Here is a 27,364-nt window from a genome sequence, read left to right as displayed (position 1 = left end):
AATAAATAAATAAATAAATAAAATGAAAATAAAAACTTGGTTAACTAAGTTTTATTGCTGTTAACATTATATGTAAAATATATATTAAAAATTACTATCCAATAAATCCATTCACAAACGTTAGTTCCGACTGAGGTTGGTAGGTTGGTACAGTACGCACTACTGGAAGGAGGTGAGAGCAGCTGCCAGCCAGATCCATCATTCATAATTCATGGAAACACTTTTAGCTTTTAACACACTTATGTCATTGCTTAATTATACCAAAGTAGTCTAGAATTTGTTTTGGGATTTTAACTGGTCAAAAAGTATTCATTGCTTTTCTATAACAGCAATCCAAGAGTAGAAATTCAGTAGTAAATTAGCTATAATTCAAATGATTCAAAAGGTTTGTGTTAATGTATTTGTTGTGTTATTGTTATTATGTTATAATTGTGTATGTAATATGTTATGAATTGTGATTTTTTTCTAATATATTGACCTGCTACCCCGTCTCCCTCCCTACAACAACTAAATAAATAAAGTAATTAAAAAAAAATATAATAATAATAGTATCTATTTAAAAAAACTGAATCAAGATAGGCGAAGTTAAGCGGATTAACCTGCCCATGAAAAGAAGCCCATTTAACTGTCGTCCTGTTCCGATTACACTGACCTTCTGTAATCTCACTTCATCTGAGACTTGAGGAAAAAACTCGGAGTAAGGTCAAGCTGCAGAGATAAGCCATAAATGAGAAAACACATGCACAGCTGGGTGGGGATAGTGCATTTTTTTTTTTTTTTTTTATGTTTCTTAGAATTGGTCTGATCACACAGTTGTTTATGATCAGGTCAAAATATGACTTCTAAAGTAATAGAATCTAAAGTAACAGAAGAAAGCAGTAATATTTTTTTTTCATTGATACATATTGATAATAATGATCTTGATTTAAAGACCTGAATAATCTACTTGTGCTTAAAATAATTTCTGATGATCTGTGATTTCTGGCTTTGACAGTTCATTTACCTCGGCTACAAGTTTATATTTATTCTCAATTAGTGATGTTTAGTGTCAACTTATGGTCATTGTACAGTATGCTCAACAAGTAAAACTCCTACTTGTTTGACCAGATGTCTTACTGGCAAACCTTCCACAAAAAGTGCACCTCCTAGTTGTAATTTATATACGTATACATAGAACACACATCTCTTAATTCCAAAGAATATAATAATATTTGGTTACATCACTTATATCTATATAACTTATTGCATAGTGCACTATACAGTATATCAAATAATCATCTGATTTGGCTTCAGCCTAAATATTTTTTACAAAAAATACACAACTTTTCAGGTAGAACTCTACTATACTGTTAAAATGTTTTTGTTTTTTTGTTTTTTTGTCCTGTGTTTAGAGACCCCTGTACCTCCTGTTTTGGTCGCTTAAATTCTTTCTACTGAAACCTATTTTATAGCATATTCCACCTGGACATGAAGGAGATCTGATAAGGGCCTGCAGCAGCTCAGCAGAGGACATTACTCTTCTAGCCAGGCACTCACACTTTTGTTTCCTATGCTTGAGATGTTTGCACTGCACCAACCATAATAGTAAATTGAACCCAGCCGAGAACATAGTCAGATGAAACTGTTTGGCATTCTTTGTGTCTTTGTGTGCTGCTTCAACATTCCCTTTCTATTACAATCTATATTTGCTGTAACTAGTTGAGTAGCTTTTATTAATGATTTGCTCAATTTGGTGATATGTTTGATTTTGATGAGACTGACACATCATGCACTCTTTCTTTGGAGAGACAAAGTGAGAAGGGATGTGCAGTATTTGACATAAGTATATATTGCCTTTGGTGCTCGTTCACAGTCTCAGCTTAATACTTCTTTGGGTTATGGGGCAGGAGCGAGGGGGCTTATCACTTTGATAAATATATGTTAGACTTACTCAGCTGTTTCATCCCCTGTGTCATAAAATAGAGGGGAACTTTTTTTGATAAAAGAAACTGGTTATATGAAAAAGAACACCATCTTGAGTGGGTACAGTATGTATAGTTTTTTTTTATACTGCACCCAAAAGGATACATTCTAAATAGCCTATGGTGAGCATAAGGCCTTAGGAAGCCCTCAACCGGGCCTCATTATGTCAACCTGTGATTTCTTTTTCTCTCGCTCATGAATCTAGATTTGCCTATTCTCTCTCATTTCTTCACCACACACACACTCACACACTCACACACACACACACACACACACACACACACACACACACACACACACACACACACCATATTTAAAGCTCATACACATAAAGCAGTAATACATGCACACAAATAGATGTGTACACACAGACACATACAATAAACCCACATTTCTTGTGTTAAGTTTTTGTGAAAATTATTAGGGTTTTGGGACTAGATTAACATGCTATTTAGTAATGTGCCTAAACTTTGCATTTCTCACAGATGAGTGTAAAGCAATGAGAAAAATAATTACCTGTTTTGACTTACCCAGCTTAAAACTTAAAACAGTAATGGTGATGGGTGCATATTCTGAACCAACTTAGATGACAGTTGTAGCTTGTAATTCCCATATGTGATCATATTGCCAGTAACATTAAAAAACACAAGTGCATTAACCATAAAACTCCTGGGCTAACCAAGCATGACCAAGCTACCCCCAAAAGTTTTAGAGTTAACTTGTAGCTTTTACATTTGGTTTTTCACCACCATGGTTCAAATGATGACCACCGGCAATTATAAATAAACCTGTTTTGTGTTTCATATTACAAATTTTTACAGGCGTGCTTGGTTTTCTTACTGATCTTACAGATTACTTCTAGCGGTTCAGCTGGATAAATTCAAACAACATATTATATAAAGGTCATATTCATGTCATATATTGTACAGTATATAACTGTGCACATTTTTACTGTTTACATAACGGTGCTTATTGTTGTATAGTAAGTTGATAATGATTTTTGTAAGCATTTCATAAACTCTAATAGTGCTTTCTAAATCTTAAATTAATTTTTATAATAAAGTTTAAATATACAGTGTTTTACAAAATAATCCAGATGCCAGTGTATCCAGATTACATTATACAAGTATATACAGTTAAACCTTGGATTGTGAGCAAAATTTGTTCTGGAAGTGTGCTTGTAATCCAAAGCACTCGCATATCAAATAGAATTTCCCCATAAGAAATAATGGAAACCTGCACTTTACTTTTAAAAAGAATCATGGCTGGTGTGAGATGAGAAGAAGAAGGAGGAGGGGCAGGAGTAGGGGCGACTTTTTCCACACATTAACTGCTCTCTGACAGAGTCTCTGTCTGCTCACTGGATCTTTAACAATGACACTTGATTTTGCCTACTTTTGGGGTTTTTTGTGGAAATGTGACATTATTTTGTCATTAAACAGATTGATCTCCCACACTGCTGCATTCTTTTAAACATTTATTTTCTTCCCAGAGGCCATTGTTGCAGTACAGATACTAAAGAACAGTTACTACACTTGGACACAAAGTAAAAAAATGCTTTACACACACACGTAGTCACACTGTTATAGTAAACAGAACACGTGCACATGGATGTTGTCTATATTAATGACGCAGGCGCACCAAGCCAAAGCATGGGAGACGATTACCAACAATCCCGCAGCGGCAAGAGCGAAAGATCACAGTATCATATTATCATAGAGACAAAAGCCCAGTCTGGCCTTGAAATTAGCGTTCACATTCACTTTGGGACCCTACACAGTGGTCAGGAAGTACATAAAGACAAAAGTGTGATAGATTTTAAATGAGATATAAAAGAGTTAATGTCTCAGACACCTGGGCTACCAGACTTGATCTTCTTAGAATGTCACCATTTTTGCCTCAAAATGTAAAATCCAATGTACATAACTCTTTCAGTTTATATACTATTACGTTGGAAGCTAGATTTAACATTTTATAAATTTGAAATCCTACACCAAGTTACTCACAATCCAAGGTTCCACTGTACACAAATTGTTCAGGCCAATAATAAAGGCTGTGCACTATACCACGTGGTGTTATTAAATAATAATAATAATAATAATAATAATAATAATAATAAACTGTGATACATAATTATGAGTTCTCAATTAATTATTTACAGCTTATTACTAGATCTTTAGGAAGTATTATTTTGTCTTTTAAAAAAGGCTCACAAACAATCATTATCAATGTACAAAAACATAATTACAGTTATAAAAAATGTTTTTGTGTGGGCTTCATTAAAATGCTACCAACCTTCAACCATCTTTTATCATCTGTAAAGGCCTTGGAATATGTGCTATTTAGACTGCACTATAGCACCACGTTGAAGAAGAGTATTTCTGCTGATATATCTGAATGCCTTTAGTGCCAAGCTGGGAAGAATGCGACAGTTAGGTTTGTACTGTACCCTATCATGTAGATTTGGTGTCTATATAATGGCTTTGTTTTAAAAGGAAAATATTACATGTCTTGTCAGTGACGTATTCATTTAACACGCGTACTCACATTTAGTACTCACATGAGTACTTACTGCATTAATAACTGTTCCTTAATATCTCTGTTTATATTAAGGTATTTTAGGATACAAGCACAGAAACATGGGTGAAGATTATCAGCTTGAAATACAATCACAAAGGACGTGGCCAAGGACATTTGAAGCAGAGTGTGGAAACATCCAAAGAGAAAAGCAAACAAAGCTGGACACACTAGGAAACGGTGAGGGATGAGGGAGGTTGCCACTCACACCAGGAAATGCCAAACACTCATACTCACACCTACACTCAAGTATTCTCATTCTCTCTCTCTCTCTCTCTCTCTCTCGCTCGACTGCCACCCCCCACCCCTTTTGCATTCATGCACAGTGTTTTTTAAATGCACACGTTTTCTTGTGTGATTTGTGCTATTGAGCTTTGGCCGCTAAGCATTACAAGCAGCAGCTTGTCGTTATAAATAGAATGAAAAAGTGGAGGAATCGTTTAACATCCCCCAGTGTGCTGTCCAAAAAGGACTCAGCTCGCTCATTCTCTCAGTCTGGGTCAGAGGAGTCACCTCTTTCTTTTGTGCTATTCACAGTAGCAGGATTTCTTCCCCTCGTGCTCTGTCAGAGAAGACTTCTCCCTTAGGATTTCATCTGTTCTTATAGTACATATCAGTGTAAGTATTGGAAAAATGTTCTTTCAGTATTTGAACATTTTCTTTCATCCCAAGATGAGGGCAGTGAAGCTACAATAATGTGAGTGTGAGGTTCTAAGCTTAAATCATAACAGTAATAAATCAAGGGACGATACTTTTAGTCACAGATTAGTCTATTAATGGAACAAGGTTAAAATGTGGGGTTATGTCTGCATGTGTGGTTGAGATTGGCAGAACTGACATGTTACCTGGCTATGACAAACAGCACACAACTGACACCCAAGTAAGCCAGCAGAATATACATCCAGATGTCGGGGGAGAGAGGGTTGAGGAAGGAGAACACCCCTGGGTTGGTACCGTTGGGCTTGCGATACAGAATACTTATCCCCAGTGTCATGAATGGCTTGGAGAAATCGATGACTTTCTCCCTCACGTAGGTGATGGCTAGGGGAGCCACTGCAAGATCAGCTTTCTGTCAATACGAAAAGACATGGGAGAAGAGTGATATGCAGTCCATCAGGGCCAGAAGAAGTATTTAGAGGCAATCAAATTAAGAAACCAGAACCTTTACACCCTACCAACTGTCCCACAGCACTTAGGTTTAAATTTAAAGCCTCCACCCCTGCACTCCATCCTTTTTTCTTTCTCATTCTTTCCCTATAGCTTGATTTAGCTGCTACTGGCTTAGCAGTTCGTGAAGTATTCAGAGTACAGACATTCTTACAGCTAAGAACCAGTTCCTGTCATGTTAAAACTGTATTATAAACACCCATGAAAATAAATATGAATCAAATCTGTGAATAATGTATAACTAGATGGATTGAATGTTTTATTTGTCAAAGATTATATTTATTACAAGTCAATAATCATCACCACTCAATGTCAGCTGATGCAATTGTCCCCAAAGTGCAGCATCATAAGGGTACCACAGGAAATATGTCTATTCATATTTGTATAAATCATGATGTATCTGATAAGGTAAGAACGCATCTAAATCACTGTATCCTTAGGAAATTAATGCTAAAGAAATTATATTGAGCACAGCTTCTAAATAACGGCTTGTCTCGTACAGTTTTTAATTGTTATTTGTGATAGGACACTCTGTATTAAACAAGCAAATAACATTTATCTACTTAAAAAAGTGTGACTGCATTATTCTGAATGAAAGAACAAAACAGTATCATAATCAGATCATTACATTTTCTCCCAATTTAGATTGTGTGATGTAAATTATTAGATTGTCTATAATTGTTCCCATAGGAGGTGAATTAATGTGCAATCAGGTGCCATCTTGCTCCCTTCTCTTTTTTCTACCTCTTGTTTTTCAGTCATTCCTTTGATGGGATATTTTTAATATCCTACACTTCAATGCATTTTCTGTTTCTCTGCAAATTGTAGACTACAGACTGCTGGAAGCCTGTCTGGGCCAGTTAGAATCTGTCATGCTCTTATCTGGGGAGAGGAAGCGCACAGGCAAGGAGCCACATCAACCCCTCCTAGACTGTTAGTTATGAGGTTTGACGTGCAGAGATGTGAAAAATGGTTAAAAAAAAAAAAATAACTGGGGAAATGATGGGAAACTGATCATCATTTTATTGTTCACTGTTTTGAGTTTTATAATATAGACTCTTTTTATAGCATGCAATAAGTATGTGATCAATAGATCAGCTGTAAAAAAAAAAAAAGTATTATGCAAATTTGAAATGCAGTGAGATGAGCAGAAAGACTGGTGTGTGTCAGTAATGGGGTTGGCTATTAGATACTGGGTGGGCAAAGACTGTTATTTTTCTGCCTGTGCAAAGCTCTTTTTTTACTGGGTCTTATTTTGTGTGTGTGCGTGTATGTGTGTGTAGCTCTGTAGTGGAAATCCATGCCAGAAGCTTCACTCTGTATGCTGTCTGCAGCCATTCCTTGAGTTTCTCCCATTACTACATTCTTAGCACAGCTTGTATTGCATATCCAATTTACACACAATTATTGAAGGCAGTAGAATCAACATTTCCTGCCCAGTTACAATAGACTTGTAAGGTAATAAGTAAAACATTGTGTCCTGTATAATAAACAAAGGATAAAACTTACATGGTCTATGAGCTCACGCACCAGGCCATTCCACTGGCCTGTGCTCTCCTCCTGCGCGCCATACTTCCCGTCCTCTACCAGCCGCACCTCATAGATGAAGCCCAGGATGTTGGCGAGCTCCCGCAGCAGGTCAATGCAGTATCCCTCGAAACGATCGTTACCATGCAGAGGCTTGTCTGACTTCTTGAACATCACATATGGCTCCTCCTGTGGAGTGAGAGGCGGCTCTGAGCTCTATTCACCATGTGAGAGTAGGGGCTGATGTGTGTCTGACAGGGCTTTGAGGTTTGTTTGCATGAACTTACACTGGCACAGAAGGGATGAAAACCCCACTGCTTTTAAAAGATATACGCACAAACACGCAAACACACTCAGTATCGGGGAGGGAGAAAAGCAGACAGCGTCCATAATAAGAGATAATCCACCCACCCTATCACTCACTTCATAGTGAGGACCAGAGGTGCATCTTAGAGCTACTCTGTCCACTCCCAGCAGATGCTTTCAAAATCAAATAAGATGTGCTGATACTGTGGTGGAGATTACTCCTTTTGTTAGGAATCAACATTGCTCTCTCTCTCTCTTTCTCTCTTTCTCTCTCTCATGAAAGAGAAAATATTATCCACTCTCACAAAAAAAATCACACCATTGTTGCTTGATCGTAACAGTCGCACACATTATTATTTGAATATGAAAAACATGTAACTGTTGATTATACACTGAAACTGTATGTGTGCACTCAACTAAATACAAGCAATGTGATGATAATCATGATAATGTGAAAATTAATTATTAGAAATTTTGAAAAATTACACCAAAAGTGTGAAAAATGACCATGTGAAAATAAGTAAAATTGTGTGTGATAATTAAATGTTAAAATAAAGGACTCATATACTGTATAATACTCTGATGTAAAAATAATAAGTTGTATGTAAAACTGACATGCAACTATAGATTAATACTAAAGATCTCATGTGAAGGTATATAAATAAGGTAACAGGAAAAATAAATAAATAAAACGTTTATAAAATTGGAGGTAAATGTAAAAAAAATCACTGGCAAAAAAAAAAGAAATCATATAAACCCATATGTGAAAATATGAAACATATGCTTTATACTGTAACATAACATAAACGTAAACGAACCATACTGTACATAAAATTCCTATGTGAAAATAAATTAATAAAATTACATCCAAATATTCAATAACCATGTACAAACCAAAGCGCAAATATAGATGAATCAGGTGTAAAGATTAAGTGCAAAAATAAATCAATTGTGTAAAATTGCTGTGAAAATAAAATATACCCACTACATGTGAAAATGTGTGAAACACCATATATGATGTGTCTACAAACCACATATTAATTTCACACATAAGTTTGTATGACTGAAGCAAGTGCTGTGTGCTAAGAGGAATAATTAAAATGTACTCACTTACACTTAGCCATTGGATTTTAAGTCACGTTTATAAGAGGACTACAGTAAATCCCGGTGTTTTGGATTGCATTAGACATTTCCCAGTGAAACTGCAGGCATTTAGCTTACGCTATCAGATGCCTCTGCAAGCAGTCCTTCACCCCAGTGAGACGCTCCAGGGATGTGTGTCATGCCAGTGGAACGTGTCAAACGAGAGATAAGCATTCATCTGCACTCACCCCTCCCAGCTCCCATATATCCACAGCCAAGATGAACCAATGATGAGTAGCTATCGCAGAGTTTAACTTATTATTTACAAATATGAATGCACGCCATCTCATGCTTTTGCTTTGCACTTCTGCACACAGCACAGTGAGATATCTTTTACTTAAATCATGAAGGAAACTGATAAGCTGGTTATGTGAGCATCTTTTGAAAAAGAAATGCTTCTGAGAGCCAAACTGAACATCTCTGAATGTCCAGCATAAATACAACAGCTTGTGTTCTAAGATTAAATGAACCTTTACGAAGGAATCTAGAATTGATCCTTATTCAAAATATTCCAAAACTGACTTATTTAAAAATATGCAACAGAGCTGCATATACTGAAAGCATGTGCAATCTTTGACCTCATGTGCTTTCACTTCCATTAGGTGTTGTGATGTTAGATACAAACTACTGTATACTACAACGGGTATAAAATTGTTATTATTGCTAAGAAAATAGAATGTAAAGAAAACGTACATTGGTTCAAAAAACTAAACTTTTTTTAAACTAAACTAAACCTTTCCAAATAATGGATGAGCTGGTGGAGACCATCTATGAAGAAGCCTTCTTTTTGGATATTGAGGAAAAGTTTCTCCTTGGTAATCACCTCATGGTCATCTTTGAAACAGCTGCCACAAAGTGGTTTCTTAGCGTAATGGATGAGAAGGAAGTCACAGGGAGCAAGTAACTTCATGGGTAGGGGGATGAGGCAGACTTTCGCAACTTTCACTGGATGGAATAATCAAGCACTATATGACTGAAATTGTTTACCAGATTCAGTCAAGGATAAATTGGAGGATGAGCATCTGATCTTCAAGGACCTATGGACCTAGCTACCGGAATTGATTCATGGAACAGGCAGACACACTAGGTGAAGGGACAACACTTCCTTTCTCCACAACCACCCAGCACTATTCTACAGATCACTATGACAGTGACATCACTATTAAAAACCATCACCCACTTCCTCTAATGCCCATGACTTTTAAACTACTGCATGGGGCAAGATTTTTTACCGAATTGAATCTACACAATCATCTTGTTCGAATCAGGGAGGGGGTGAATGATAAAACTAAATTCAACATCCCAACAGGCCTCAGATGTTTTTTAAAACTTAGTCCTGAGAAACTTTGTTTTCATCCACTCAGATATTTTTCATCTTTTCACAAACACTAGTACAAAATTTCCATCCGCCGAGTACTTCTAGAGAACAAACTGAAGGCAGAAAAATGTGAATTTTATCAAGAAACACTTTACTTTCTCGGTTTTACTATCTTCCCTGCCTGATTCACATGGACCACAACAAACTCAAGGCTGTCAGAGAATGGCCCACTCCCTCATCAAGACAGGATCTTCAGGATCACCAAGATCACCAACATCTACTAGCAATTCATTACGAACTACAGCTCAGTCGCAGCCCCACTTACATTTCTCCTAAATTCAAGATATAACTATTGTTATTAAGTGTATATTTAAAGGAAATGACATCACAACACATTAAAATAACCCAATAATCATGCAGTATTTGCAGATCTTTAATAACTCAATTAAAATCAAATGCAAATAATTTGTGTTAATGCTTTGGCTAAATTACATAAAAAAAGCAAACAGGTCAGTGACTATCCATCTTCCTCTTGATGACATACCAGAAGTTTTCTGAAGTAAATAGCAGTGGTCTCTTATTTTTTTTCCAGAGCTGTGTGTGTACTGTATATAGAATTTGAATCCTGTTCTTACCATCCCGGATACCTCTCTCAATTCATAGTGCAAGTGAACATCTGTATCAGTCTATTCTAACTAGAAATCACCATCTGATAACAAGCTGTATCTCTATTCCTTTTTCTCTCAATCACTTTCTGCTACAGAGACAAACTATGGCAATGGCGATTGGGAGGTACAGGCCATTAGGCTCATGATTGAGAAATGGAGGCATTGGCTCAACAGGACGAAAACTCTATTTTTGATCTGGTATGACCATAAAAATCTTTAATATCCCCAAACTGGTAAATAATTGAATTCTAACCAAGACACATGGTCACTATTTTTCTCCAGGTTCAATTTGACATTGTCTTATCGCCCGGGCCCAAAAACACCAAACCTGATGCAGTTGAACATCAGTTTTCACCAGTTATAGCTCCACAGAGACCTTCAACTTACCACTGAATTACAAGTCTTGCGGGCACAAGAACAGGTAACGTTTCTACTTATGGTCTTTTTGTTACTATTTCTGCACACACTCTTATGTCATCTGGGCAGCACTTAAACCCATTTCCTGATCTGACAACACCTTTGATGGCCCTCCATAAAGGAAGCTACACAGAAATTTGTGGCTGTCTGTGGCTCCCACAATTAGAAAAAGGACGAAATGTTAGGCAAGATCAGCAAGTTTTTTCAGTCCTCTTCTTATATACATAGCCAGGACTTCCTGAACACTTGCATCCTTAACATTGTGGACCACTTCTCCAAATCCAATTCATCCATTTTTCTTCCCTTGCCAGGTCTTTCATTTGCCAAGAAGCAAAACTACTCATTTATCATGTTTTCCATCTGCATGGCATCCCTAACAATATCATGTCTGACCATGGTTTCAATTTTGTGGAGCTTTCTGTAAATTGGTTGGAACCTATCCCAGTCTTTCGTCCAACTACTGTACCACAACAATCCAATGAGCAGACATAGTGGACCAACCAAGAGCTCAAAACAGCATTAAGGGCATGACAAAACTCTTTCCTAAATTGAATATTGCCACAACTCACTGCCTAGAATTTCAACAGGTGTCCATCTTTTCAGCGCTGTCTAGGTTCTTAACCTGTTCTCAGCCCTGGGAATGAATGCTTGAGCAGCTGCAAACATCATGATACCACTCCGCAGCACCTCTCGACTCTCTGGAAGGCCACAGAATGATGCTCTCCGCCAGAGACGTCCTAATTAAGACCACCTCTTGCATGCTGTCCCCTAGATTTATTGGTCCCTTCGCTATCACCAGATCATTAACCCTGTCAGATTCCTCTTAACCCTGACCATGCACCACAGCAACACCACATTCCACACTTCCCAAGTCAAACTTATCGTTTCATGCCCTTTAACCTGCTCAGACTTACTCACTTGGATTGAACCCTAGTTTGTAAACCACGACTCGTCTAAAAATAACGATCTCAGCCCTATGTTTCGGATCTAACTCTCACTGCATTTACATATGAATTTAAACTTGAACCTGCATTTCATTAAGGAGTTAGTTTTCACGTTTTCCAGAAACTCTCACACAAGTTGGCTTTGAACTTGGTTATTACCACCTTAAGTCGAACTTCTCTCTACTCCAGTCATTCCGACCCTTTGAATTGATTTCTGAAATAAAGAAATAAACTCTCTAAACCTCACTTTATCAGTGTCCACTTTTGGATTTATTTTCCTGTTTACACACCATGACAATTATATGTTTAAAGAAATTGTAGTTACAGTTAATTTCGTGAAAAGAGAAAATTAGGTATTTTAGACCAGCTATAAAAGATTATAAAGACTATATATCCCTGTGTAAAAACTATTGAAATTAACTTTAAGTATAGTACAGTGATGAAACACTAAGCTGCAGTAAAACATTTCAATGGTGTAAATGCCTTGAAGAAGACCATACATCCATGAATGATGATCCCAGACAAGGTGTCTTTGAGACCACTGCAGTCATTCCTGTAAACTTTCAGTGAGTAGAATTGATAGATAGTTTTGATGGATAATTTTTACCAATTTGCGAAAAAGATGCACCTGTTTGTGGAAACTGTACATACAATCATTTACTAACATTACTTGCACATTACAGGAACTTGGATAGAAGTTATTACCACATCTTCACACAGGCCTGCCCTCACTTCAAGCCATTTTCACATGTTTTTTATTTATTTTTTTATTTTTTTATTTCAACTATCATGTGTACCTTATAGCACAGTGAAATCATTTCTTACATTACAATTAAGCTGGAGTCAGAGGTCAGGGTCACCCAGGGTTTAGTGCCCTGAGCAGATAGGGTTATGAGCCTTGCTTAAGGGCTCAACAGCGGTAACTTGGAGGTGCTGGGGTTTGAAGCCCCAACCTTTCAATCAGTAACACAGAGCCTTAATGATTTGAGCCACCACTGACCCAAAAGAAGCACCTGAGTGTTCAGTGTTTTAGATGTGAATCAGGCAGTCCAATTATGGTTCTGACATGTATAGAATACTTTATGCCTTGATGTTATCCAAGCACTTGTGAAACACTGGCATAAGTGCAAAAGTGTACCAAGGGATTATAAATAGAAATGAAGGTAGTTTTTTACTCTCACAGCTGTGCAATTGTACAAAACTGTACAAATTCTATACAATCAAAAGTCCTGGTATTAAAATAAGTGCAATAATATAACCCTGTGAATTTAATTACAGTCGGTAATACTGTTCCTGTGCCACTGTATATAATAGCATTGCATATATGCACAATGTAAGGCATGCACAAATCTCAGTTGCTGTGGATACCAACTGAACATGTGTAATATAATAGACTATAAGTAAGGTTTATATAAGGCTTTTGTATAGTAGGCTATAACAGCTAAACCAACAGCATTACCGCGTGATTGTCTTAAGTTTATCCTTTTAAGTTTTTCATATTTTCAGATTTCCATAACGTAATAGTGCGTCATGGAATGGAGAATTAATCTACAATGACCTATGGTCTACAGTAAATATTTTTTGCACAATACCAGTTTTATATCCCACTGTAAAGTTTACTAACTAAAACATTATGTACATATTCAATTTATTTATTTTAGGAGTCACAGTGCTTTTATACTCTTTTGCTTTATGCACTTAGGGCCTGTGTATTACAATAGAGTTGGCATAAACCTTTTCCTCTATGGCAGTTTGGTGATGAGCTGGACATAGAGTTCACTTGAGGGCCTTTAAGGTTCAGCCTAAATGTCCTTTTGTTTATAAATTCTAGCTTCCTATTCCTACGGGCATCTTGTCTCTAATACAGCAGCAGATATGATTTTCCATGTCCTAAAGCACTGTCAAATGTCCCCCCTGTGCTCTGTGTGTCAGCAAGCTCCGTTTGCACACGTGTGTATTGCCATGGTAACAAAGCTGCAGTCGAGTGTGTGTCACGGCAGTGAGTGAGACGTGCAGCCGCAATAAATCACTGTGGTTGAAGGGTTTTTTCTTTTCTTTTTTTTTTTTTTAAACACACATTATATAGTGACTCATCTCTGGAGCTGAACAGAGGACACTCCATGAACTAAGCTCTATTGTGTCAGTGGATGCTGCAGTCATTGTACAAAAAAAAAGAGCAAACCAAAAAAAGCTGTCTCCTATTCATGATTTCAATTGCCAAGGTTGAACCGAGTCAGATTCAGAATGCCTACCTGTCAATGCAACATAAATGAGTAGTGGGGTAAACATTCTCACTCAGGGCATTCAGTGTTAAAACATTAAGGACACTTCACCATGCAGTTGAAGTAAGCACTGAAAATATGATGGTAGATTGTCTCTCAATTGCCTTCAGAATATCTTAAAACCTTTAGAAAGAAATTTCAGGGATCCTGGATAAAATATTCCCTTTTGAAAATGTCCATCTTTCTCATATTTATACATGTACTCGAAAGATTTGTTTGTGAATTGTAAACTGTCAGAAAGAATGGGACAATGAATGCATACAGATTTGTGCCAAAGTTAAGGCACAAGCTATGTGTCTCTGTGTGTAATGTTCCCAATGAATTATATCAGCAGTAAATCCAGCACAGCTTTTAAGTAGTTACATACATTGTAAAAATGATTGTGAGTGTTGCGCTAAAAATAGCAGTAAGAGGAGAAAGATTACATTTTAAGTATGCAAGAGTGCCAGAAGGGCCTTCACAAAACCTGCCGTTTCTCATGCTATTTCTACAATCTAGTGTTAAGCCAATATCCATTAGAAATATTACACACGGTTGCTTAAAGAGGTACATTCTCACCTAGAAGTGTAGCATTAAAGAGAATACAGTCTACTTTAAAGCCAATAATACAGCCTATTGGGCTGTCAGAATTTCATATTTCTAGTAGGCCGAACATTGACACGTTGGCCACTATAAAAGGAACACCTGTACACCTGCACAGTCATGTAGTTATCTTGTCAGACAATCATCTGGCAATGCTACAGTTTATATAAACATATATCAGACACCAGAATAATAAACTAAAACTGGAATCTTCTGAGTTTACACAAAATGGTAAAGAAAAATAAAACCATCTTGTGAGCACCAGTTCTGTGGGAGGAAATACCTTGTCAATATGAAAATCACAGAATAATGGTCAGATTGATTTCACCAACACATAGTCTTGGGTAACGCTAATTAATCTGTAAAATTGTGGTGAACAGAAAAGCATCTCAGATTGCACAACATGCAAACGGCAAACATCCACAAAGAGTTCCATTTCTGCCAGCAAAAAACAACAATAGGACACATAAGTGGGAACTGGCTCACCAAATCTACACAGTCAAAGTTTAGAAAAAATGATGCCTGGTCTTTTTTCCAATCGTCAGCCGAGCAGGTATGAAGTCATTTTACTATTCTGACAAATATAAATCTACACATACAAGATTTGCTACATGCCTCTTGGCTATTTCATTAAGTAAATTAGGTTTGTTTCAATTTTTCCATTCGCTTTCATGTTTTCCCTAAGCTATAATTTGTTATAATTTGAGTTTTTTCCAAGTTCTAGATAGCAATTCAATTGCTCCTACAAGCCTTTTCTATTCTTTCATTTTTGTACATTTTATAACATTCTTACGCATTAGGTGTAGGAGATGCTCATGTATTAAAACAGTTGTATATTAATGCTTCTTTAAAGCTACAATATTTTTGTAGTTTTTAAGGTTTTGTGGGTTTTCAGTAATATAAAACTTTCAAGCCCACATCACAACTACTGTTGCAGGAATAAGCTCAAGGTTGACCATGAATGTTAATGTTATTAGTGAAAGTGCGTGAATAAAACTAAAAACAGAATTAATCATTTTAGAAGATGCATGGACAGACTAGCTAATGCAGTATTAGCACAGAGGGGTGTCGGTATTGGCTGGTAAACTAGTTGTTGTCAAGTGTCATGTAGTAGAGAAGCAATGTAGTACAGTATGTAATGAAGGCATAAAGGTAAATGTTAATGTCCTATGACTTTTAAACATACACATACTGTACAGAGAGAGACATACTGTACACAGAAGATTCCCAAAATCCAGCCTCATCCTACTATTCTTTTTTAACAAATAAAACATAGATTTTGTGTCTAAATAAGATGGCTCATCTAAGCCATTTTTAAACATTTATTTGAGGTTCATTTGTCATGGACCAGCACGTCTTTGTGTTGTTTGTCAATAGCCCTCTTGCACTTGGAATTAAGCAAGTGGCTTATTCTTCTTCTGATTGCAGGGTTGTGTGTTTGCTAATTTGATTATACTAGGAAAGATAATAAAAACAACTTAATATACAAGACACTTAATACAGATTCATAACAGTTAATGCTTGATTGGTTGATCTCAGATCAGTTCTCATGCTAAGTGATATTAAAACCATTACTAAATAAACTGAATTATGTTATTCACAGGTTTAAAAGACTTAAGAAATACTAAAAAGTGTAACAAAAAGTAACTGAAACTAATCACATTGTCTTATACAATGTTAAGTGGGTAATTTGGATTTCCTGCAATACGACACATACACCACAAAGTAGTGACAGGCTCATAAGCAACAACGGCCCATCTACACCGATAGGGACCAAAGGCTAGCCCACCTGACTTGATCCCACAGAAAATCCTATTTTGGTGCTCTCCAAATTCTCCAGATTCCAATCTGATCAAGCATCCATGGGACTCACTGGACAAACAAGCATGATCTACAGAGACTTCACCCCATGACCTACAGCACCCAAAGGGACCACGTGGACCAGACGCCACATGGACAGAGCCACCCCAGTGGGGAGCCTAAAAGCTAGGTGGGTTTAATGTTAATTTTTAAGTTATAAAGTTATGGCTGATCAGTGCACAGTGTATATATTTCTCTAAAAATAAACAAAATTAAGATGTCAATGGGTTTGATCTTATTTTGCACAAAGCATCACTTTGTTACTATGTGTATTATTTTCACCTCAGAAGAATGTGATTTTCTTTTTTGCACTAGAGAAGTCCCTTTGATCATGGCGTGTCCAGAGTGCCAGATTGTTTGCATTCACTTACAGCCCATTAAAAACTCTTTCTACAAAGGGACTACACAGTGGAAACTCCAGCAAACCTGAGCACATAAAAATTTTATGAAAAGGCTCACTTTGATCACTTAGTCCTCACTCCGTTACCTTTCTCTCACTGCATTTAGCTCTCTTTTTCTCTCTTGCTCATTTGTAATATCTCTTAACCTAGGCACATTTCAAAAAGACAAAAAAAATATATAAAATTGCTTGATTCATTTTCACCTGCCATCTAACCGTTATGTGTGCAGATATAATATTGAATAGCGTATTGAATTCAGTTTTCAAATAATTAAAAAAATCTGTAGGTATTCAAATGTTTTGACTCAACACTCCCAAATACTCATAAACATGTCTGGGGTAATAATTAGTCTGTGTGCTGCTATGGAGCCATTGGTGATTATTTTAAAAACCTCATATTATTTTTAACAGGACCTCATGGAGTCCATAAAAACCAGAACCAGCCTTTCCTGTAAAATGCTGCAAGTGATGCAACAGTGCAGAAATTTTGAAAGATTTTATTATTATTATTTTCTTTTGGAATAACTCTGTCAGTACATGTGTTGACTTAAATATTCACAAAAATCAATTTTATTTCTTAAAATATTTCATTAATTTGTTCAATCATTAATTCTTTTTTTCTTTTTTTCTTTTTTTTGCTTATGCCAAAGTATAAAAAACACAGTATAAATATCCTCTATTCTAAATTAGTTGAAGCCATTCCTTAAAGTTAAAAAACATTGTACAAATTACACACATACGATAGCAACATAAATGTAATGTCACTTAACATGAGCTAGTCCAAAATACAACTTCCGACCATCTATCTATAAAAAGACTACCTATAGAACAACTGACACCTGTTTACAGTCTGTGTAAAACAGTGACATTTGCAAACATGGGTCTTCTCCAAAGACATTTTTATTTGCCGTTTCCTCAAACTTGCACAGAAGGCCAGTGAGATTGCCTACATTGAAAGTGGTACTTACAATGCTGGCTTTCAATTTGTCCAAAAAAATTAAAAAAAACACCCCAGTGGGAAACTGCCTTCAAACTGGGACAGTCATTTTCCTGAGAGTGTACAAAAGATTTCCAAAAATTCTGCTTTCATCCACTTAAATTATACAGATAAATCATCTTAACAGAGCACTATTATTATTATTATTATTAATATTATTATTATTCATTATTATTAATTATTATTTTAGTTGCTGTTGGCTGTAATTCACTTTGTTACATTAAACATTAACTTTAAAATGATGCTCCTACAAAACATAATGCTATATTTACCAGTATTGTAGACACATATAGGGTCCTGTTGGTGAGTGAGTCTGTGATATTCGCCATCTTTCCCTTCTGATTTTCAGTCATGTTCAGGCCACTTACAGGGTCCCATGTTCCAATCTGGAAGAAACATTACAGTATGTCATATTGATTTCCCATGCTCACAATTTACTATTTGAATAAACTGTGAAAAACAATTTAATTGCCTAAAATAAATAGCCATAGAAGTCAGAAGTGTATTTACACTATTTCAAGTAATATATTTCAAGTCACTATTTAACTATTTTAAAAAAGTTATATAATATATACTGTATACAGTAATAATTCTACTACTAGTTGTACAATTTGGAACTTAATTTAACAGGGTTGTCTTACATTAACATGGCTGCCTTTTTTCAGTTGATGGTGCTACTTGTTATTTAAAAGCCTAATTAATCACTTCATTATTAATATTCTAAGGCTTTGGATCTGATGTTTTTTTTTTTTAACATGTTTTTTTTCTTAACCTTTCATACAGTATCTTTTAGTCAAAACTAAAAAAGGTTTCCATCTAAAACTCTTTAATAAAAATAGTTAACTGACATTTGTATGTATCTAACTATGTTAGCTTGAGCAAAGTTTAACATACAGTGCTTAAATGTATTTTACAAAAACAAACTCAATATATTCTTCATTTGCCTTTGCGGAGGTGCCCTCCAGGTGGTATCAAAACAAAATGCTGATTAGCTCATCTCCTGTTTTGTTGAGGGGAAACGGACTGTTCTTTTGGTATATTTTTGAGTGACAGCTCTTATAATTTAAGGGAGCTCTTACACATAATACGTACAGGTTTGCAGATTCATTAATGCAAAATAACACACAGAATCACTAAATATAATATCATTACAGATCATTATAACGCACCAGCTTAAATAAAGCATGCATTTTTAATAATAGAATAATAAGGTGAAATATTAACAACCTGAATATCAAGTGATCCTGATATTTTTGCTATTTGTAATTTTAGCACTAAGCTTTAAAAAATATCGCAGTGGGAAATCATTAGGGCAATAGGTGTACAGGAAATGATAGCTGACGAACACTTGTCCAAAGAGAACGAGAGACAGACAGAACCACACTGCGTTCACTCTTAAGCCTGGCACAATTAATCCTGAAGATGCACTTGAGGGTTGTACACTCCACAGAGAGAGCACAGACGGGCCACACACTCTCACCAATTCAAAAACAAAGTGCTTCAGAAAACGTCTAAGCTGTAGTTTGTAATTGCAAATCAACTCTTTAATTCAGGTTTTATGACACTGGAGGGCTTCTGAAGCTCTTTTATTAATCGAGTAAATTATTCATGGAGGTGCCGAGACATGCGCCAGCGAGATGGGAGGTCACAGGCAGCTGAGAGGAAAACTCCTGCGAGACTGCGAGTGTGAGTATGTATATGTGTGTGCAAAAGTGTACACACTCTGTTCTATGAATAATGTTCAGGTTAAAATGTGTTGTACACAGCTTACCTTCTCTAGTCCTTCCTCCTTCAGGCTGATCACATCCAGATCGAAATCTGTCCTTAAGCCATTGGTTTTGTTGAAATTTATCCGTCCGGTCAAGCCATCCCAGTGGGCCTGCAGGTGTGAGAGAAATATTCATCAGCAGGCAGCGCCAGCAAAGAAGATTCCATTCCTCTTTGGCAAAAACAGGAGAAATTCATAATTCATTGAAACACATAGCGCTCACCTTCAAGCAGGCCACAAAAGCAGAAACAGCTCTCACAGTCACACAGAAAGATCAATCTCAATAGTTCACACACAGATGGAGACAAAGACACATTTAAGACTATTTTTCTAGGACGTCTTGAGTGCTTATTTCTAAACATAGAAAGAGATCTGAGCAGATATGAGATTCTTTGGTGAGATCTTTCCTCTGGGGTGGATACTGTTCCTTTTTAAAGCATAATATGTAATATATTAATATAGGTGTACAGTACATTGCACCATCTTGGCACTAATTGTTTATCTATAACAACTTTTGGTATACACTTTAGGTTAGTCTAATTGGCGTTTCCAAATTGCCCGTAGTGTTTGAATAAGTGTGTGAGTATGTGTATGTTTGTGCGCTGCGATGGATTGGCACCCTGTCCAGGGTGTACCCCGCCTCATGCCCTAAGCCGCCTGGGATAGGCTTCAGGTCCCTGCGATCCTGAATACAAGATAAAGCGGTGTAGAAGATGAGTGAGTGAGTGAGTGAGTGAGTTTCCTTTTATGTTTTCAATGAAATGTCCCATGAATGTGTCCTATGGTGTGACATTGAAAGAATTCAAAAAAAAAATACTTACATAATATACAGATTGCATGAAACAGATTTATTTTATTTTTAGACACTTATTTACATTTAGTGTTACTTATTTAATATGAATTCATGAATAACAATATTTTCCCCATGAAATGTCAAACTTGTTAGACTTTATTTTTCAGTAAATGTGAGTTAAACTTTGCTGACAACCTTTCAAAACTGTTGACAATTATAAGACATTAGAAAAGGTGATGATTTTATCTCACCTAATGCAATGCTGAGTTTTTTTTTTTTTAGATAATAGAAAAATATTTTTTCTCTTTTATGTGTGTCAGACAATAGGACATTATGTCAAACTAAAGGACAATGCTAATGCATTATGAATAAAGTGAAAAGTATTGAAGTGCTATTTACCTTTGAATACTCTAAGAAGAAAAACTAAAGTTTAATGACAATTAAAAAAATAATAATACTGGATTCTTATTAACAAAATGCACTGTCCACTAGAGGTTCTGTGGGCAATTGAGCCATTGTATCCTGAGATAACATTTCTGGAAACTGTGAAGTTGTGTGTAGAATAGACCCAAGATCCTTTTCTCTTGCAATGTGTCTTACTTATTTTTTCCCCCACTTTTTGTGCAGTTCATTCTACTTCTTTTTTTGGCACTAAGTTGATATTGAAGTTTTTATGACAGTTTGTAAAAGTTAAAAGTTTCTGGAAAAAAACAGCAGAAAATATTTAAATTCTCTTAACCCTTGTATTTAAACTAATTGAAAATAGTCAATAAAAGAATAACAAGGGGTCGAACAAATGTTGTTTAATGATTTAACATGACTTTTTTGTTTTATCTTGTCCTCTTGTGTGACATTTTTGTCCTGCAGTCTGATGGTACAGATGTTACATCAGTAGACATTTTGCGTTGAACCAAAGGAAATTTCAGCCTTTTGTGTCAGTTAATGACCTTGCTATTCCCACTTATCCTGTCATTTAATGTTAGCAGACACAATTGTACAATTTTATGTAAATATGTCATTTAACAGACAGTTTTATTTTAAAATATATATTTTAGCTGTGCACACCAAAGGACAAAAAAGTAACACATTACCACATAACCAAAATAAAATGAAATAAACAATTCTAAGACAAAAACTTTCGAATTCACTTGGGGCTTCAGTAACCTGACCTCGAAGAATTGTGTCCTTAAACTAAATAGAGATGTCCATAAAACATGGTTTTCAATGACAAATTGTTTATAATGCTCCTAATGTTTCTTTTAGAAATATATGGATGAAATAAATGACAATTTAAATAAACTTTTCATGTTTCGTGTTTTTTTTTTCATGTCAGAGGTATTCATAAACATTTCATTCTGTTTTTTGTAAAATATAAACATTATAATTTATTGAATTTATTGAACAGTCACACCATAGGATAATTTTGATGTTTGACAAAAAAAAAGGTCTAGTAACAAAGTTTTGTAAACCAAAGAAATGCTTGACAATTTACAACATTTTAAATTATGAAAATACTCACTCACTTACCTTCTATACCACTTTATCCTGTATTTAGGGTTGCAGGGACCTGGAGCCTATCCCAGGAGGTTTAGGGCACACCCTGGACAGGGTGCCAATCCATCGCAGGGAACACACACATATTCACACACTACAGGCAATTTGGGAATGCCAATTAGCCTAACCTGCATATCTTTGGACTGTTGGAGGAAACTGGAGTACCCAGAGGAAACATTAAGAACATTAAGGAGCATTAAGATCAGCTGTTCTGGAATAGTTCTTGCAAGAACAATATTATAGTGACTTTACACACAAAAGCAGCTAGCAATGCTGTGGTATCAGATTATTCATATATCATTTTATCATTCTGTCTTATTTGAACCATCCAATATTTTGCCCTTAAATTTTTGTTGGGCATGTACATTAACATTCAAGAGAATTTTCTGTGTAAATCTCAACTATTTATAGCATTTAAATTATATGTTTTATGCTGAACCTAAAAAAAAAGGAAAATTAATGCAACAGTTACATAAAGGGAAAGATTTAGTTTTTATGTTATTTTATTAGGAATAACCTCTGGAGGGAGCTTTGTGCCCACAGATTTTTGTGTTTAGTGTGCTTTAGAGTCTCACGATTTACTTCAGGAGAAGCCCCATACCTCGTGGCAAAGAGGGGCAGGTAAGCACCGAGCCAGAGAGCTCACAATACACCTGGATATTTGCCGAACTGAACTCCCAGCACAGCATGCTGGCTCACCTTGAAATGGAGGTTGAGAGGGAGCCCTCCATCACCAGGTCATGCCTTGATATAAGTGCAATTTTTTTTGGACTTTGTCCTGAGAACTCTGAAAGTGCTCTTAGCCCTGTTAAGTTTACTGTTAATTTCTTGTTGGTCTATTTCAGCTACTCCCGGCAAAGGGTTCACCACAGTGGACCATCCAATCCACACACAAGCTTGGCACAGATTTTATGCCGGATGCCCTTCCTAATGCACCCCTCCCATTTTATCCGAGCTTGGGACCGTCACTTAACACTGAACCGCTAATGCACATGTTTACTGTTACATTTACTGTTTTTTTTTTAAAACTGGCTTGAGTATCACTGTTTGGATAATTTCTGTTTTTGTTCCTATAATTTATATAAGTCTTAACGTCTGCATTTCGACTATGGCTGCATCCCTCATTCCTGACATGTTCTGCCATAGTTTTCCCACTGCGCCATGTTCTTAAGAACAGAATTTTCACTTAACTGATATAGGTAAATTTAATAAAAAATAAATGATGGGTATTTTGCTGTGTATATGTTAAAGTAATTAAGTGCATTAAAAACTTTTATTTAAGTAAAATAGGCATAATATCAATAGGTTACAGATACACAGACTGGGCCAGAATGAGTAGTGTCCTTAGTTAAGAATTGTATGTTTCCAAGTTTTTTGTGTGGCTTTAAAATCAAATCTGAATGTCAGTAAGACAATGTAATTTTCTAAATTATGGGAATTATGGGATGCTGGGTCTCATCCCTAAACAGGATGGATTCAGGAAGGCTGCCTGTAAGCCTCTAAAGTCTCAGCACTCAAATCCCCACTTCCTGCCTCCTGACTTCGAAATCTCCATAGCCCCGCTTGCAGCCCACTGCCTTGATTTACCCCAGCCAAGGCCTGCTCTGCCTGAACCAAGCCTTTTTTCTTCCCTATTATTCAATTTAATTCAATTCAATTCAATTTTATTTGTATAGCGCTTTCACAATCAAAAGAATTATTTAAGTTTGTATGAAATGTGAATTTGTATGAATCAAAATGATCAGTTTGTCCCTGGTGAGCAAGCCGAGGGCGACAGTGGCAAGGAAAACGAGATGGTAATAGGAAGAAACCTTGAGAGGAACCAGACTCAACAGGGAACCCATCCTCATTTGGGTGAATTTTTTTTCCCCCTAATTATTATCCCTTGCTCTGCCTGAGTAATGCCCTGTTGTGCCTGCTGTATGCCCTGTTCAAATTTTGCCTGCTGCATGCCCTGTTCAAATTTTGCCCAAGCCATCCCCTGCTCCATACAATGGTCCTGCAACGTGCTGGCTATGCCTTACTATGCCTTTTGTTTTCCCCTCCTAAAAACTTCTAATGATCCAGCTCACCCCACCTATAGGCATAAAAAATGTCATCCTGCTGGCACCACCTGCTGACATTGGGGATTAGCTCTGCCTGCCAGATAAGAGAAAATTGTGCTGATGCTGACATTATGCTCCGGTCAGGCTCCTGTCAGAGGCCCACGAGACAGCCTGTCCCATCCTGAGGTTTAGCCGAGTGTCATTCAAGCTCTTGATGGAGAGCTACAAAGCATCCCCACCTGTCCCAAGCTCTAGTCAAAAATTAGGACAGTACCCATGGCAGGCTCCAGCACACAAAACCATAACCTGACACCCACATCCAGTCCTGACTCATGCCTATATTATGTCATGGTCTTTTCTCTTGCTGACAAAGGCCACATCTACTTCCTGTTTTGTATAGGAAATAATATTTTGTGTTGCAGTCTCCCAGTATCCTTAGTTCACAGTTAACAGATCAGAGTCCAATTACTTCTTGGTCTTAATTAGGTTTAGTTGTTTCTTCATCATAGAGGTCTTACTTAAATGTCGTGTGTTTTTTCCCTACAATTTCATTTCAATTATATGTAAATGTATTGGTAATACATTTTAATCATCATTATCTCGATATACTGAGTTGTTTTTTGTCTTCATTGTGCTTTTTGCTAATGCTAGTAATTTAGTCCCAAATGTATTACAATAGTTTTGTGTTTTTTTGTTTTGGCTTGGTTTATTAAATTGTTCGTTAATAAAGTGTTTCCTCCATTTACATCCTTAATTATGTGCATCACAGTTAAAACCAGTTTTACATCTTCCACTTGCTACTCCTATAAAATTGAATTCTGCAGTTTCTGTTACAAATTTTACTACCTACTGTTTATACAAATTATATGAGTAGTTAGGGATCAGGTGTGTAGAGCAAAACATTTCTTTTTAGAGTTCTGCTCCAGCATATTGTTTGTAGCAATGCTTCTGGTTTGAGCACAAAAGCGCTGAGAAGAGGCCAGAGGAGCTGAGAGCTAAGGTTAGAGTGGAGAGATTTGCACTGATCTGTGCTGTAGCAGTTCTTTGTGCTTTAATGTGTCAGAATCCTGTGCAGTACAGTGGTCTAAGCCAGCCTGTGATATCATGCAGGGAATGCCCAGGGTCTTAGCCAGTCTAAATTTAACCTGCAGAATCCTGCACTGACTGCCAGGGGTCAGATTAGACAACTTTTTTTTCCCCAAACTGGCATGTGGCAGGGTAATTTATTTTCAGTGGGAGGGCTGTTCTAAGAAGCAGAAGGTAAGGTAAAAGATAAGAAGTAAGATCTCTTCTAAGTCAGTGTGTTAAATGTGGTAAAGTACCTCTTTGATGAGCGTCATGAAGCGGTTACCAAAGCGCCAAGGTTTGTGCCGGTTACACTGGAGAGAGCTGACTGTGATCTGAGGAGATTGCTGCACTGCTACGGCCACTACATGCACTGCATCGTACATCAGTGCTGCATCCGTCTGAAGGCATACAAACACACAAACACCACCATATTACTATTATGCACTGATATCAGTTCTTTTCTGTTAGAAAAAAAAAAAACATTACTTTTCATGTTAATTGAGGTGGTAAAATAAGTCACCATCACTGGCTGTAGGGGAAATAATGGCATTAGCAGATTGGCAAGAGCTGTAGGTGCAAGTATTTGAGTCAGTTCAATGTCAGACATGTTTGTATGCATCTAATATTGTAAAACTGTCATTCCACAGGACAAAAAAAAGTGAAAAAATTGAATTAGTGTTTGTCTCAGATGATTGGAAAGCAATCACCACAACCCTCAACATTTGTTGGTATGGAAATCATGCCTAGGGGTGTGTCAGAAATCACTATCCTGTTGAATAAATCATGGCCAAGCCTGTCATTTCCAGCTTTTTCTCTCTGATTGTCTGCCCGCAAGCATTAGGACTAAAGACAGCTCTGCTGCAATAATATGGGAGAATCACTTGGGGGATGTTTCCGTGTTTGTGCTGATATCAATCAAAGAACAATCAGGATGGCTGAGGATATATTGGCTAAAAGCTCATCAGTCTCTTTGGGCAGCCCCATTATTATAGCAAACTGCTTTCCCTTACCCAATGCATATCTGAACTTGGGCTTCCTGTCCCCAAACTGTCAAAATGTCTCAAACAAGAAAAAAGCAACAAGTCAAGCCTGGGAGTACACCACCAGTCTTCTATATTATTGTTTAAGAACATCTTGAATCGTGCACACAGGACAATAAGATGTGAACATCTAGAAAACCGATTAGGTGAACAAGGTGATGAAAAGTGTTTCACACAATAAAAGCTATATTTGAGATAGCTCATCTGTGGACTTCTAAAGCAGAGCCTGGAGGAACCATTTTGAACAATTGCTGATCAGAATGACTGTAGCTGTGCGCTATCTGTGCATGTGAATGTAAGTGTGAAAGGACATGAATGATCTGCCTCTCACTAATACAGACTGCAGCGCCTTATACATCTGTTTGCGATACCAGGCCTCTCAATCAATCAGTGCTAGATTGAACTGTAAAGTGGCAGCTGCTAGTCTGAGAAAGAGTCTGAGATAACAGGAAGACAATGTCAGAGGCCATGATTTCACTCTAGACTTTATTCATCCACCCGCTCATCTAACCCTCCGTGATCATCACACCGAAGAGTCCCTAGGGAGACATGTATGCTGGCCTGTCAGATGAGACGGCACTAGCTCTCAGCGGCATTGCTGCCCATCTGCAGAAAGCACACGTCACACTCAGTCATAGCAAAAATTCGATGAACGCTGCATGCTCATCATGAATAATAAATAAGTAATAATACCAGAGGAGCTGGAGACAAGGCATACTACTGAATACTGAGTGAACACTGTCATTCTCTCCTCTGTGACTTCTACCAACATAGAACAGTAGCATACTATCAAAGCCTACATGGTACATGGTTTATTGTGCATACAGTCTCTCCTGGGAGGCATGCTTTGGTGTGTGTTCAACAGTTGTTGAATATATTTTATAATGTCTTTAAAACATATAAAAGACAGACAGAATAGCCGGCCAAAAGGCAGTCAGAGAGATAG

At 36.8% G+C, this 27,364-nt stretch overlaps 1 protein-coding gene across 2 annotated transcripts in view; it reads right to left on the bottom strand.

The window, feature by feature from the left end:
- The window catches only part of grik2 (glutamate receptor, ionotropic, kainate 2), a 166,164-nt gene that overhangs the window by 43,933 nt on the left and 94,867 nt on the right, over positions 1 to 27,364 (bottom strand). For both annotated transcript variants that reach the window (XM_053494214.1, XM_053494215.1), the window contains exons 7-11: positions 25,633 to 25,776; positions 19,922 to 20,029; positions 18,423 to 18,536; positions 7,216 to 7,422; positions 5,385 to 5,608 (exon numbers count right to left, since the gene is read on the bottom strand). In XM_053494214.1, the coding sequence (XP_053350189.1) occupies positions 5,385 to 5,608; positions 7,216 to 7,422; positions 18,423 to 18,536; positions 19,922 to 20,029; positions 25,633 to 25,776 (797 nt within the window). The remainder of the gene's footprint in view (positions 1 to 5,384; positions 5,609 to 7,215; positions 7,423 to 18,422; positions 18,537 to 19,921; positions 20,030 to 25,632; positions 25,777 to 27,364) is intronic.

This window comes from Clarias gariepinus, chromosome 4 (genome assembly GCF_024256425.1).
Source record: "Clarias gariepinus isolate MV-2021 ecotype Netherlands chromosome 4, CGAR_prim_01v2, whole genome shotgun sequence".
In the NCBI taxonomy this organism is placed as follows: Eukaryota; Metazoa; Chordata; class Actinopteri; order Siluriformes; family Clariidae; genus Clarias; species Clarias gariepinus.
This window is presented reverse-complemented; position numbering and strand designations above follow the sequence as displayed.